The 16,239-nt window shown below is 35.3% G+C and overlaps 1 protein-coding gene across 1 annotated transcript in view; it reads right to left on the bottom strand.

The window, feature by feature from the left end:
* Positions 1–16,239, bottom strand: part of LOC150085543 (uncharacterized) — a 419,624-nt gene that overhangs the window by 296,108 nt on the left and 107,277 nt on the right. The window contains exon 5 of the mRNA XM_090374596.1: positions 4,400–4,512. Within this exon, the coding sequence (XP_090230722.1) occupies positions 4,400–4,512 (113 nt within the window). The remainder of the gene's footprint in view (positions 1–4,399; positions 4,513–16,239) is intronic.

Genomic DNA, 16,239 nt, shown 5'->3' with positions numbered 1-16,239 from the left:
GCATTGCTCAGAAAACTTCATATCTGACTGCACAAATTTGTCAGACAACACTTCCCCTTAACAAACCCATGCCATGTCTGAACTATTACTGCTGACTTGTTTAGGTGATCCTGTATCACCTCTTTAACCAGTGACTCTGTTATTTTCTGCGGAACAGAAATTAAACTAAAAGGTCTATAATTATTTGTGTCACCCTTTGAACCACCTTTGTGAATTGGGGATACATTTGCACATCTCCAGTCCATGGGGAACCTCCCCTGACTCTAAGTATGCTCTCATAATTATGGCTAAGGGTTTGCTTAGCTTACTTCCCATGCAGCCTCCTCCATTATAACTGGATAGATTCCATCTGCCCCAAGTGCCTTTTTTAAGTTAAACTTCAACAATTTCTCCTCCACTTTGCTCTCAGTTATAAAAAAAATCACTTAGCTCCCTGTTAAGAGTTTCATAAACTTCTGGCATTCCCCTTCCTAAATAACTCCTCATGTGTGAATGTAGATGCAAAATACTCACTCAGTTTATCAGCTACTTGTGCAGGATCATCAACAGTCGAACCATCTATGTTAAGTGGACATCTGATTCATCCCCCTCGTTCTAGAATTTACATAAGTAAAGAACTCTGTGCTGTTTTTCTTTGCGATGTTTCTTTTGCGGCCTGCTCCAGGTCTTCTCTTCACATCACCGGTTTCACGCTTTAATTTCAGCACCTGGGTTACTTTTGACTGGTAGAAGCCTATTTTATCAGCAATAGCACATGCAGAAAGTCCTTCCTAAGACACGAATTTTTTTCTTGGTGTCAACTGAACACATATATAGTGCCATGCTTACACCTCTGCAAAACAGGATACTAATGAACATGCATACCCTTGCAATGCCGTATTGATAGAAACCGCTGATGCAAAACCTTGCAATTACTGTCTCATGCAAAATAGACTTTATCTGATGCAATATCTTTGATTTGCAAAGTAATCAAAATGATTACTTTGCAAAATCAAAATCAAAAAATGACTGTAATCAAACAATATCTTATACATTTCACGACAAATGTTACTTTTTTTCAGGTGATGCAGTTTTTTTTTTTTTTTTTTGTCTGCCACTATATATGAATCCACCTTTTCAAGTACTGCTCCTTCAATGATTATATCCCTTTCCATGGCATACTTGTTCATCATTACTTTTGTTTTAGTCATATTCATTCCGAAATCCTTACTAACTCTGCATAACTGATTAAGATTTTCCTCTTAATCTTTGGGATTGGGGCTTATGATCACTGTGTTATCTGCAAATCGTAAATGGTATAGGTACTCTCCATTCACATGGACTCCTTTCTGCGACCAGTCCAATGTTCTGAAAGCTTCAAGGGCAGCAGTAAACAACTTCGCAGATATTGCGTCTCCTTGTCGAACTACTTTCTCAATTTTAAATTTGCTACTATCTTTGTTTAGTCTAATAAAGGAGGTAGTGTTCTCATATATTTCCTTCAACGTCATAATGTATGGGGTATCTATGCCTTGTCTTTACGGTGGCTTTAACATTGCATTATGCTGTATGGAGTCAAATGCCTTTTCATAATCCACAAATGCCAGGCATTATGGTGTTTTATATTCAACTGCTTTCTCCATTAACTGTGATATTACGTGAAGGTGATTCATAGTTGAGAATCCTGTCCTACAGCCAGATTGCTCTTTTGGTTGATTCTCATCAAGTATTCTTTCTAATCTAGTAATGACCCTTATGAACAACTTGTAGATGTGAGACAACAAGCTAATTGGTCTATAATTTCCAATTTCTGATTTATCTCCTTTCTTGTGCAGTGAAATTAAGATTGCATTATTCCAATCCTTAGGTGTCACTCTGTTCCTAATGTATTTTGTGAAGAGTCTTGCCAGTTTGTCATGTCTCTTCTTCCCAATTTTAACAACTCTACAGTAACTTCATCTTCACCCAGGGATTTCTGATTCTTCATTATCTTCAATACATGTTCTACCTCATCAGAAAGGATATCGGGTATGTCATATGTGTTGACAATTTGTGATCCATCTTCCCCACTGCTGGCATTATTCCCTTGCTCCTTATATAATTCTTTATAGTAGTCTTCTGCTATTTGAATGATGCCTTTTCTGCTATTTATAAGTACAGTCAGTCCTCGTATAGCACGATAGTTGTGTTCCTAGAAACACTCATGAAATGCAAAATCGTGCAATATAAATAACAGGCCCTATGGGAAAAATAGGGTTAGGTGCCGATCACCCAAGATTGAACACACATTTGTAACCAAATCATTACGAAACACAATAAATAATCATAATAAAATACTTACGTACTTGATTACGACTATTACGTAATATAATATTTCTAATGTTTTTGCTTCTATCGTAAGGAAACTTGTTCTTTGTTTGATCTTCTATCCAAACAGACGTTCCATCTCTTCCAATTCTTTGTTTCTTGATCTAATGAATTTTATTACACTGAGTTGTTCCTGCTATGAAAGTTTTTATTTTCTCTACATTCTTTCTAATTCTCAGCATTGCCTCATTTAGGCCTGTTTTACGTGCAATATCACATGGTTTTCATTTTGCTTGAAGTGTTTCACAATTTCATATTTTTTCTCTATTTACAGAGACGGACTGGCCATAAGCCTTACCGGGGAAACCCCGGTGGGCCGGAGGCCAGAAAATGATAGAGGCCAGCGTGATTTTAGCCATAAACGCTAGTATGAGGCCGCTACAAATTTTCCCGGAGAAGAATTTTTGACCCAGTCTGCCTTTGTCTATCGATATTGCTTTTCTTTTTCCCTCCGAATCTGTTGTGTCTTCACCAGGACGCTTCCTTTTCACACCTTTTAAGTATTTTACTAATTTTTAGGGAATAAAGCACAATTGCATAAACATAAACAAAGCTGCATTCGTGTAGCAACTGAATAAACAATGGCGTAAAGGCAGAGAGACACTATTAACACTCACTAGCACGAATTTCTGGGGGCTACTACCATAAAACGATCAAAACAATTTCCAGTTGTTCCTGCTAGTGGAACCTGTTATAAACGGGTAGAACGCGATCTAATAGCATTTGCAATAATTCCGATAGCTGGAATTGTGTGCCTTTTTACGTTATTATGGTGAAATGTTTCCCCTTCGCTGATATAAAAAACATAAATACATTTTCAGAATCTCTTCATTCCTTTCGTGTTGCATTCAGTTGGGGTGATTCCGCGTTCGACTGCCATTTCTTGTAAAAACAAAGGGGAATCGTGCATAAGCGAATTTGGTTTGTGTTATATATGATATCGTGCCCCCATTTATAAATTGTGTACGAATTTTTGTAATGTAAACGCGTGTTATACGAGGACTGACTGTACACCATTGCTATTGTTCAATTTCATTATCATTTGTCTTTCTGTATTACTGCTCATGACTGTTGATTTAACTCCTTTGTTTTCCCTTAATGCTTGTTCTATTTTTCTTATGTTAAAACTACTTATGTCCTCTCTCGGTTTTTTCTAATGGCTTTGCATAACTCTGTATACTCAATTTTGTCCTTGTCGGTGTTTATCTTCCTCTTTGTTTGTTGTCTTCAATTCATCATGACAAGTATTTCTTGACTAATTTTTTCTTCTTTGGATTTATTTTTACCTATAGGTTTCTCAGGCTTTATCACTTTCAGAAGGTTGTTGTATTCCTCGTCGATATCTTGGTCCTGAAAGGTCTGCAGAAGTTCAAACTTGTTCTTAAGTTCCAGTACATACTGCTTATTCTCCCTCTTCTGTTATCTCAAAGACCTTCGTATTATTTAGATGCATATTTAAGATCAAGTGTGCATCTTACCATTCTGTGATCACTTCCAACATTTACCTTGTTCAGAAAGGTAACATTCACAATATATCTTCTGTTAGTAAGAACGAAGTCAATTTCGTGAGTTGTTAATCCATGGACTCTTCCATGTCCACTTTCTGTTCATCCTTTTCTTGAAAAGGGTTCATTACTGGCATTCCTAGAGATTGAATAAATTCCACAAGCCTTTTATTTCTTTCACCAATTCCAAAATTTTCTATAGTTTCCCTTTCTGTGCAGTTTTGTCTCTTTCCAACCTTAACATTGAAGTTCCTCATAATAATGGTGTAGTGAGTTTTCTGTTCATCTGGTGTGGGTATGCGTGTGTGTGTGTTCGTAAAAAAAAAAAACATTTTTCTGCCCAACGTGTACAAACAAGGGCAGGCAACACAGGTAGGTTTATTTTTATTATTACTGTTATTATTTTTGTAAATGCCTCCAACTTCCATTATGAAATTATAAGCCTTTACAGCACCAGTTTAAAAAAAAAAATGCAGTTAAACGAAGCAGATTCTGAAATATTCAGAATTTTAAAAATTTTCACCACAAATCATTTTATTCTATCCTACCTGAGAGGTTTATCTGAAGGTTTTCTTCCCCTTCGTTTTGGAGCATAATCTTCATTTAAAAGACGTTTCCTTCTTTTAGTCTCTCTGTCAAGGATGTCCTTGTATCTCCGATGCTAGGATGGGGGAGAAAAAAATCACTTTTGCATCAGTGACATAATGTATAAAAGAATGACAACATACCTGAGGTAAAACCTTATAAAACTATTTGAGTGTTCATTAATCCTAGCTAATAGAAAACTTACTCATCAGTTAAGGATAAAACAAGAATTTAGTCTGAAAAGAAATTATGCCCGTATAAGGCAGTGTAACAATTATACATGCATATTCAAAATCACATGTGTAATACTACAATGGACTTCTGACCACAAAGGATTTGAAACTGCCCTTAGATTTTTTTTAAAAAAAAACAAGCTTATTTTATATATACAGTGGATTCAGGTTATTTGGGCCAAATCTTGAAAACAGAACCCAATCAAGAAAATAGACAGGGTTTACTTCGCTTAATTGGGACAACATGCCATTTAATCGGGGCAGGAGACCATAGCACTGGAGATTACCCTACGATTTGTCTCCGACTGTACTACGTGGTTCTGTCAGATTTCTGGAGGTCACAACCATAAAACAATTAGCAGTCACCTGTTTATTGGGCTTTTCCGTTAGTGCAACCTATTATAAACAGATAGTAAACTCGATCTTACTGAATTTGCAATAATGCTGACAGCTGGAATTCTGTGGGTTATTACGGTGAAATGTGTTTACATTTTGATGAAATCGTCAATCATATAAAAAAATTAATTTTCAGATTCTTATTTTTAAAGCTTTGTAACTTGTTACTCTCACTTGCGCATATTGTGTTACTTGCAATTTGTTTGTTGTTGTTGTTATGGGAGTTTACTGGCGCATAAGCTACTATGGCTATAATGTGCCTATTCGTTTTTTATATAGGGAAATCAAAAATTTTTATAAAATCAGAAAAGATTAAAAAGTCCAATCTGCTTCAGAAAGTTGAAAAATTTGAAAATATTTGCCTTGTCACCAATGAGATTCTCTAAAGTTATTGGTTTATTAAGATTTAACAGTGATAGCAGGGTTGATGTTCTGTCTTGTCTATAGTAGGGGCAGTCAATGAGTATGTGTTTAATAGTCAGATTTATAGAACAATGTGGACACTGTGGTGGATCGTCTCCTCTAAGTAAATAAAGATGGGTTAGATGGGTATGACCTATTCTTGCCCTTGATAGGACTACTTCTTCTCGTCTTGATGTACGGATACTGGAGAACCAATTTTTCGGATCGTGTTTAAATTGAAAGAGTTTATTATTTGTTTGAGAGTGCCAGACTGTTGTCCATTCTGACAAGAATACAGCTTGAATAGTTAATGCAAAGTCTGATGGCGGAACAGGGATATTAGTTAAGTCTAAGCTAGTTGGATTTTTTGCAGCTTTATCAGCCAGTTCATTGCCCAAAATACCAGAATGTGCTGGAATCCAACAGAAGATGACCTGTTGATGGCGTTCTTCAATTTTTAGTAATATGTTTCATCTATAACAGGGTGAACTTTATCTGAGAAATTACATAAAGCCATGATTGAACTAAACGAATCGGTGTAAATAACTGATTTTAAAGATCACTCAGCACAGAGATTTTGTAAGGCCAGTTTAATTGCATATATTTCAGCTGAAAAGATACTGAATTCAGATGGAAGGGATAATGAAATAACGGTATTCAGAAACACTGCAGCTGCTCCAACGTTTGAATTAGATTTAGAGCCATCTGTATAAATTGGGGAAAAATCACTATATCTTTGAGTGTGAACTGCATGAAGTTGTATGATATTAGATGCTTGTAAAACATCCTTTACCCATTGGCAGAGATAAGTGTCACAAGTCACCAGAGGAAGAGAAGCCCATGGTGGTTGACAGCAGGTTGCTACCTGTTGTAGGGAATGAACAGAAAGATTCCAAATTTCCATCAGTTCAAGGAGGCGAAGACCAGCTGGCTTTACTATGCTAGGTTTATTTCTGAAGAGGTTTTCTAGTGGTGGATTGAACAAGTATGACTGAATCGGATGCGAGGCACAACTTTGTATCTTAACAGCATACTTTAGTAACAGTGTTTTTCTGCGAAACGATAAAGGGGGTTCGTGAGCATCAATATAGAGACTATGTGTGGGCAACGTTCTAAAAGCACCAAGTGCAATCCTCAAAGCACTGTGTTGAATGGGATCAAGCCAGCGTAATGCGCTCATTCTGGCAGAATCATAGATGGGAGCTCCATAATCAAGGCGGGATCTGATTAATGACCTGTATAGCCGAAGCAGAGAAGTACGATCTGCACCCCATGTTTGGGCGGATAAAGCTTTGAGTATGCTTAACTTTTTTAGAGAGCAAGTATGTACATTTTTAATATGGTCTATAAAATTTAACTTGTTGTCAAGGATTAATCCTAGAAATCTGATATTATTAGTGACCGGGATGGAGACATTAGAAATTTGAAGTTCAGGATCTGGATGAAGTTTGCACTGCCTACAAAAATGGATAGCAACTGTTTTCTGCTGCGAGAGCCGATAGCCATTGAGGCTAGCAACGTTTAACAAAGGCATTTCGAATGGCGAATTCAGCCTTGACCATAAGATCTAAGCACGACCTATTTTTACGAAAGCCATATTAACTATGGCTCATTAGATGTTCTGACTCAATGATCCAGACGAGTCTTCTGTAGACAATCTTTTCTAGAATTTTGCTGAGGCAGCTTGAGAGAGATATCAGTCTATAGCTATGGGGGTTGGTTGGATCTTTCCCAGGCTTTAGAAATGCCAGAACAGTAGAGTGATGCCAGGAAGCTGGAAAAACATTTTCTGAAATATACGATTGTAAAAAACCAGCAGCAAGCGCAAAGCTTTGTCATCAAGATGTAGCATCACATAATAAATCCTATCTGGCCCTGCAGCACCATTGTGGGCTGTTCTAATAGCGTACAAAAGTTCAGAGTATTGCAGAGGTTTGTTATATGAAAGAAGGCAGGCAGTGTGAAAGTCTATAGCATGCTTTTCTTTGGTGTTTTTAATTCGTTTGAATGATGTAGAAAAGGCTGATGCTGCTGAGATTTCAGCAAACTTACTGCCCAAAGCATTAGCAATATCTAAGGGACTGGATAGGTCTTGCCCTTTCCAGGAGAGAATTGGAGAAGGTATAGTAGGAAAGTTACCAGATAACTGTCTAATTTTTTTTCATATAGTTTTCAGATCAGCGTTTCTGTTAAAGGTCGATGCAAAACAGGTCCTGGATTCTTTCTTGGCTTGCCTTTGTACAAATCGTGATTTTTCTCTTAGTTTCTTATAATTAATGAGATTGGTTGTGGTTGGACATCAACGAAATAAATTCCAGGCTTTAATTTTTGCTTTCTTTGCTTTTGTGCATTCCTCATTCCACCAGTAATTATAATGCTTGCACCCAGGGGGATTTGATAATGGCATTGTGTCCTTGGCCACTTTTAAGAAGATGTGACGTGATGTAATCTGTTACATAATCAATATTCTGGAGTGTATTTTTTCTCATCAAGAGAGATTAATGTTCAAAATTTTGCCCAGTCTGCCCGAACAAATTTCCACTTCCTGCAGGGTTTGTTTGAAGGAATCTTTGATATTAAAAAAATTGCATATAATTGGAAAGTATATCACTGCCCATAGGATCATTTGAAACATGCCACTATGCTTGGGACCAGCACTGGAGAACAAATTGAGAGATCTATTGCTGAGGTGTGTCCAGTTGGGAGTTGTATGTGAGTGTGTGCACCAGTATTGAGTATGGTAAGGTTTTGCAACTCTAGAAAGCTTTCAATTAGTCGACCCCGTCTGTCTAGCTTAGGATCGCCCCATAAGGAGTGGTGCCCATTAAAATCCCCTAATATACAGAGGGGTGGAGGTATCTGTATGAAGAGATCTTCAAGGTCTTTTAAGGAGTAAGTATGGTTTGGTGGTAGGTAAATTGAGACAATTGTCATTGAAATACAGAGTTATATGAACAGCGACAGCTTCTATTTCAGTTTGAAGTGGAATATGTTTAGTTGGGATATTTGAATTTATTAGGATTGCCACACCACCATGGGCAGCATTTGTTCTATTACGATCTCTTTGATAAAGGCAATAATTCTTTATCGAAGGAGAAATTTGCGAGGTTAGGTAAGTTTCCTGAAGACAAAGAGCAATTGGAGAATACCGGTTAATTAAATCATGGATATCATCTCTGTTGCAACGAAAGCTTCTGCAGTTCCATTGTAAAGCACAGGCCAATATTTATGTTTAATTGATGGAGCTGTATCTGACCGCTTTTTGAAGGTGACTGGCTTATTTTGTTCCAATTTTGATTTGTCTTTTTTGAAAACTGGTCGACCAGTATCCACTTCTTCTTCAGCGTAGATTTCTAAAATTGGTTCTTCATGTATAGTTGTGCCATCTGTATCCATGATTATGTCCTGAGTATTTTTCTTTGATTTTGAGTTTGTAATATCGGATGTATTAGCACATATCTGAGGAGGAGATGCAGCTGGTATTGTCAGAGGAGTGTTATTTGCCTGGTCTGAGAATTTGGGTTGTTGTTTATGCACACTTGGTTGTTGCTCAGAGAGGACAGTTCTAGCCCAATCAGAAATTTACTTGGTAATGGGAACTGTGACATCTGTTTGAGTGGAAACTGTTTGGTATTTTTTTATTACATTAGCATAGGTACTATTTTTGTTTATAGTAGGTGAAACTAGTTTTCTTGCTTCTTGGTAGCTGACTTTATTCTCAACCTTGTATTTTACTATTTTTTTTTTTTTTTTTTTTTTTCAGTTTTCCATTTTTCACAAATTTTGGAATATGCCGGGTGGTCACCTTTGCAGTTCGCGCACGTCATTTTTGCAGCAGAACAGTCACTCTGATTGTGATCTGAGGACCCGCAATTTGAGCAGACAAGAACTCCCCTGCATACAGTTTGCGAATGGCCAAATTTTTGGCACTTAAAACACCTGACTGGGTTCGGGATATAAGGTCTTACCTGACACCTTAGGTAACCAGCTTTTATGGTTGTAGGCAGGTTCGGTGTTTTAAATGTGAATATCACTGTCCGAGTAGGGACAGGCTCTCCATCTTTTTTGATGACGATTCTTTTTGCGGGTACCACATTTTGATCTTGTAGTTCCTGGACAAGTTCATCCTCCGATACCTTTAAAAGATCCCACTCTGATATTACCCCTTTTGAGGAGTTTAAGGTGGCATGTGAGGTAACCTTCGTGGGAATTCCACCAAAGGTAGATTACTTTTAACAGTCTCTCAGTGTGTCTACATTCGGTCATTTCAATTAATAAGTCTCCCGATCTCAATCACCTAACCATTTTTGGAAGGCCAGCCACATTTTCAAGACATTTTTGTATCAAAAACAGGGAAACTTACTCAATGGTTGGTCTGTGGAGGAGTGTAGAATTAAAAAGAGAGGTACGGTATTATCCGTTCCTTCTTTTTTTTGTCGTTTAGCATGGGATGTTGTGTCATCATGTTCTTGATCATGTTTATCTGGGTCTGGATCAACTGTGTATGTGTGTGTGTATATATATATATATATATATACACACACACACACACACACACACACACACACACACACACACACACACACACACACCTAGATATACAGGTCTGGATCAAAAGATCCATAAGTGGACTGTTTAATTTTGTCCATCTTTGCTCCTTTTTGCCCTGGGAGGATGGCTTTCTTCTCCCAGATTTCCAGCCTCGTCACGTGGAGGCAGGGGCGGTGCCACAAGTGACCAAGCGATAAAGGAAGGTTAGTAGTTAGTGCGTTAATAAATAATCCTATGTACAAGAAGAAAGGTGTCTTTCCCTTCTGTTAGGCACGCTAAATTCTTTACTTTAGAACAGCAAAATTAAATAACTGTGAAAAATGAAGGATACTACTATAATTATCAGCCACCTGACTGGGTTCGAAGATCACTTAGAAATCGCTATAGTCACTCGCTTGGCACTCAGGGCCTTGCAATTTGTGTGTGCCATGTGCTTTGTTATCGATTGCTTATCTTTTTATTGTTTTAAATTTTAACCCTCACCCACAAATGTCAACTAGTTAGTACGTACATATTACAGTAAGTATTAATTATTCCGATTATCACATATATTCTTCCGATTTTCACGTATCAATTATTTATTTAATTGGTAAGGTAATAAAGGGTAAATTTGTGCTTAATATATCTTTACTTTTATAGCCTGTGGCTAATATTCCTCCTATTTTTGCTAATTAGAATCGCTGTTTAATAATTTAAAATTCAATTTACACACATGATCACAATGACCGCCGCTTACATTGTAACGTGATTTGATTGTACACTGAACCAACTGTAAAGCAGGGTCCATTGTATTTTAAACTATTTATGTGAAACTTCAGATAACTGGAGCAGCCACTTAATCAGGCCAAAATGCACTAGTTCCGATGTGTCCCAAATAACCAGAATCAACTGTGTATATATATATATGTATACACACCTAGATATACAGGCACTCCTATATTTACATACAAACAACTTACATACAACTCACAGATACATGCAAAGCTGCTGCTATGTTCAGTTATAAGAATCAATTTTGAACACCTTCATATTTTTCTAAAGCAGATTTCTGGCAGTCACTACCATAAAACAATAAACACAATTAGCAGTTTCCAGTTTATTGGGCTTTTCTGTTACTGCAATGTAATTATAAACAGGTAGTAAACTTGATCTTATTGCATTTGCAATGATACCATTAGCTTGAATTCTGTGGAATTTTACATTATTATGGTGAAATGTGCTTTCACTTCACTGAAATATTCAATCATATAAAAAATAAATAAAATAAAATAAATTTTCAGAATCTTCTCTTCATTCCTATTTTTTGAGCTCCGTAAAGTTGTTACTTCGCATCTCACCTGCACATATCGTGATACGTTGCAATTTGTGCATTGCATGTTCTTTGTTATTTATTGCTTATTTTCTTAGTTTTAAAGTTTACGACCAAGAAAAAAAAGTTATGAACGGAAATATCAATTAGTTACACTATTAATTAAGCTATGTATGTAAGCATAAATTTATTTTTATTTTGCTAACCTGTGAGAAATATTCTTCCGATTTTTAAGCATCATTTAATTTTGTTAATTGGAGGAAGTAAAGTATAAATTTGTGCTCTATAACTTTACTTTTATAGCCTGTGGATAATATTTTTCCTATTTTCGCTTATTAGAATAGCCATTTAATACAACTAAAATTCAGTTCACAAACATGATCACAATGACCATTGCTTACTACATATTGTATATGTGAACGGTATTTTATTTTGGAGAGTCCATCGTAAAGTTAAAGTGATTTGATCGTAGATTAACTTAAATTACGTATCGTATTTAGATTAAATATTTTTTGAATAAATACTGTACTATACATTATTATTCATTGTATGTTTTTTCAGCCTCATTTAACTCGGTTACAAATCATAAAATGCTGTGCATGAAGTTCGTTGGGGGTTATAATCTCGGTGTGTTGTACTGTACTGGACATGTATTTTGTATTTACAAGACCAAAGTAGGACTTACGTACATGAAAAAAAAAAACAATTAAGTACGTAAGTCGAGGAGGGTGTGTGTGTGTGTGTGTGTGTGTGTGTGTACATACATACACACACACACACACACAGGGTATTTCCAAAAGTGATGGTCAATAATTTCAAGGTGAACTGTACAGACTACAATATGCAAAAAAAGCCTAGTAAACATAGGTCCTTAAGTGAATTGTTTTCAAGATATTTTACATTTCTAGTTGGGATCTACCACTGACAAAGTGAACTGTACATAGTTGGGATCCACTACTGACTTGTTTGTTTAGGATATGCTCATTCTCTCCCTTTCCCCTCTCTCTATGCTCTGAGACATAGCAGGCATACTAGTACAGAGGATTCCGGTTATTTGGGCCACCGGTTAATCAGGGCAGCCGTTTATTTGGAGCAAATCTTAAAAAACAGAAACCAATCGAGAAAATAGCCATGGTTTACTTCGCTTAATTGGGACAACATGCCGTTTAATCGCTGCGGGAGACCGCAGCACTCGAGATTACCATACAATTGTCTCCAACCATACCACATTGTCTGGTCGTACTTCTGGAGGTCACAAGGGTTAATCAATTAACAGTTTACAATTTATTGGACTTTTCTGTAAATGCAATCTATTATAAACAGATTGTAAACTCAATCTTAATGAATTTGTGATAATACAGACACCTGGAATTCTGGGGTTGTTTACGTTATGATGAAATGTGTTTACACTTCCATGAAATCTTCAATCATATAAAAAAATTAATTTTCAGAATCTTCTCTTCATTCCTATTTTTTGCGCTTTCCAACTTGTTACTCCGTTCTCACTTGCGCATATCGTGTTACTTGCAATTTGTGTGTGCCATGTTCTTTGTTATTGATTGCTTTTCTTTTTTACCGTTTTAAATTTTCACCCCGACCCACAAATATTAGTGAACAGAAATATCAACTAGTTGGTATGTACATATTAATTAAGCGATGCACATAATCGTAAATTTATTTTGCTTTTTTTTGCAATTTATTTGCAATTAATTTATTTTGCAATTAATTTTTTAATTGGTAAAGTAATAAAGTAAATTTTTACTCAATATATCTTTACTTTTATAGCCTGTGGATAATATTCCTTCTATTTTCGTTAATTAGAATCACTGTTTAATAGAATTAAAATTCAATTCACAAACGTGATCAATGACCGGTGCTTACTACATATTGTATAGTGAATGGTACTTTACTATGGTGAGTCCATCATAACGTCATTTGTTCGTACAGAAAATCAATCGTAAAGCTGTATTTTTAACTATTTATGTGAAACTTCACATAATTGGGGCAGCTGCTTAATTGGGCCAAAATGCACTAGTCCCGATGTGTCCCAAATAACCGAAATCAACTGTATATGTAAAAAATATGTTGTATAATACTGAAGACAATTCAAGAAAACAATACTAGGATGGATTTAAAGAAACGCAAGGGATAAAGTAAGGTTTGTATATATAAATATATATATATACAAAAATTAAAATATATACATAAAACTTATTGTCTACCCACAATCTAGGTGACTTCAAACTAGGGCCAACCACCCAGACTGAACACAAAAAACGATAAGGAGTTCTCTGTTCCTATAATGTTCAATATCTGCTAAGATATATAAATTTAGAGATTAAGTAATTTGAATCTAAACCAATTAAAGGTAGTTAAATTTTTTTTAGAATCAAAAGAAAGATATTATAAAGTATTAATGCAAACACATATTGATCATCGTTGACCCGACAGAGAACGTAATTTAATAATTAAAATAAGAATAAATGTAAAGAAGGCATATCTAACGTAACCAGGTCATAATGTAGTAACAACAACAATAGTCATCGTGAAGAAATACTAATCCCTCTAGTGAGTTAATATACATGTGGTGACTCCTGTGTGATAGATATGGTAAAAATAAATAATTAATTAAAATTAATGCAAAGAGAAACATACGGATAGTAAGATGAATAAAAACTAAGAGTAGGAATAATAGAACCTGAACTCTGTGAAGGCGAAAATATAGTAGTACAAATAAGTAGTTTCTCCTACATCCTCGGATTACCCTAATAATTTCGGAGAAATAAGAACTAAGAGTGTAGGACAGCTTAAAGGCGATGCAAGATTCCTCAGGAATAAATATTCCAATAATTATTATTCCATCCTCAGGCATAATTATGTATATGACGGAACTTTGTTATACTTACAAGTGAATGGCACCCCTATGGGAAGTCCAGCATCCTGCATAATTGCAAACCTCTATTTATATTCTACAGAAAGAACATTCCAAGATAATCTACTTATGTTCAGATATGTAGATGATCTGTGTATGTTTAATTGTCCACATTTCGCTGAAGATTACAGTAGATTATATCCAGATGAACTTGTATTCGAAAAAACTAATAGTTCTAATACTATAGCAAATTACCTAGATCTTCATATAGAAATATTTGTGCAGCAAACATAACTGCATTGTACAATAAGTTGATAAATAATAACTTCCCTATCACTTACCTGAAATACCACTTCAGGAAGGCAATAAATAAAATTAATTTCAAAAATTTATTTCCTGAACCCATTACTTCAATATAATTACCATAATTACGGATTTAGAGCCATGATATGCTTTGCTTTCTTGGTGACTTACAGCTTAGAAAATGTGTACCCACCGGCCTGCAAATTATAGTGTATCGTTTATTTTATTTTACGTTATTTTAAAATAACACTGTATATACTTAAGTTCACACTAAGGTGACATGCAAATTCAGCTCAGGGTCCTACTATAGGAATGGGTATGCGATCCTGGGCTTACCCAAGCTATAACATATCTTGCATAGTCTTTAAGCTGTCCTACACTCTTTGTTCTTATTTCTCCAAAATTATTAGGGTAATCCGAGGATGTAGGAGAAACTACCACTTATTTGTACTACTATATTTTTGCCTTAATAGAGTTCAGATTCTACTATTATTCCTACTCTATTAGTTTTTATTCATCTTACTATCCACATTTCTCTTTGCATTAATTAATTAATTAAAATTAAGTTATTTATTTTTATCATATCCATCACATAGGGTCACCACATGTATATTAACTCACTAGAGGGATTGTTATTTCTTTCATGACGACTATTGTTGTTACTACATCATGACCTGGATACGTTAGATATGCCTTATACTTCACATTTATTCTTATATTAATTATTAAATTACATTCTCTGTCGGGTCAACAACGTTCAATATATGCTTGCATTAATACTTTATATTATCTTTCTTTTGATTCTAAAAAAATTAACTACCTTTAATTAGTTTACATTCAAATTACTTAACCTCTAAATTTGTATATCTTAGCAGATATTGATCATTACAGAAACAGAGAACTCCTTGTTTTTTGCCTTGATTTGGGCGGTTGGCCCCAGTTGAAGTCACCTAGATTGTGGGTAGACAGTGATAAGTTTTATGTATATATTTTAATTTTTTTGTATATATATATATATATATTTATATATATACTAACCTTACTTTATCTCTTGCATTTCTTTAAATCCATCTTGGTACTGTCTTCAATATTATACAACATATTTTATAGACATTATGGTCATAATGCATAATTGCTGTAGCAAGTGCGTTGGCCCATAAGTATTAGTTACAGTTTGTTTCAATTTATTAACATTCTTTCCATATTACTCACACACAGTATATGTCACTTCCAGCATCAGATAAAAGGATGCAAATCCAATGCGATTTTGCTGGAATAAAGCAAGACCCCCCCCCCCTCCCCACACAGTCAAGTCAGAAAATATACTTCATTAAAAAGACAAAATGGTTATCGATTTTTAGGATATTGTAGGATGCAATATTCTAAGTAGTCTGTAGTAAGCCTGTACAGGTATCACAACAAGAATTTGTGTATGATACTGCAATTAGTAATCACAACAAATATTAAGTGTGATGTGCTGCAAAATGTTTTTTTTTTAATAGTATCAGTGGTAACCGGAATGTACTGATAAATTTCTGATGGGTGATCACTTCAATAATGTACACCATGCCATTGATATGACTCCACAGATAAAAATTAATGGGTTTACCAGAAATTAAATTACATAGTGTAAACGTATCATTAAAACATGGCCGTACCTGAATTTTACCTATGTTGTGGCAGCACATCAGAAGATGCATATTATTGCCTATGCTATAATAGGTTGTAAGTTTCAAT

This window comes from Mastigoproctus giganteus, chromosome 5 (assembly GCF_048544385.1).
Source record: "Mastigoproctus giganteus isolate SK-2022 chromosome 5, ASM4854438v1, whole genome shotgun sequence".
NCBI classification, from domain to species: Eukaryota; Metazoa; Arthropoda; class Arachnida; order Uropygi; family Thelyphonidae; genus Mastigoproctus; species Mastigoproctus giganteus.
The sequence above is the reverse complement of the archived record's forward strand: the minus strand, read 5'-3'. Positions and strand labels throughout refer to the sequence as shown.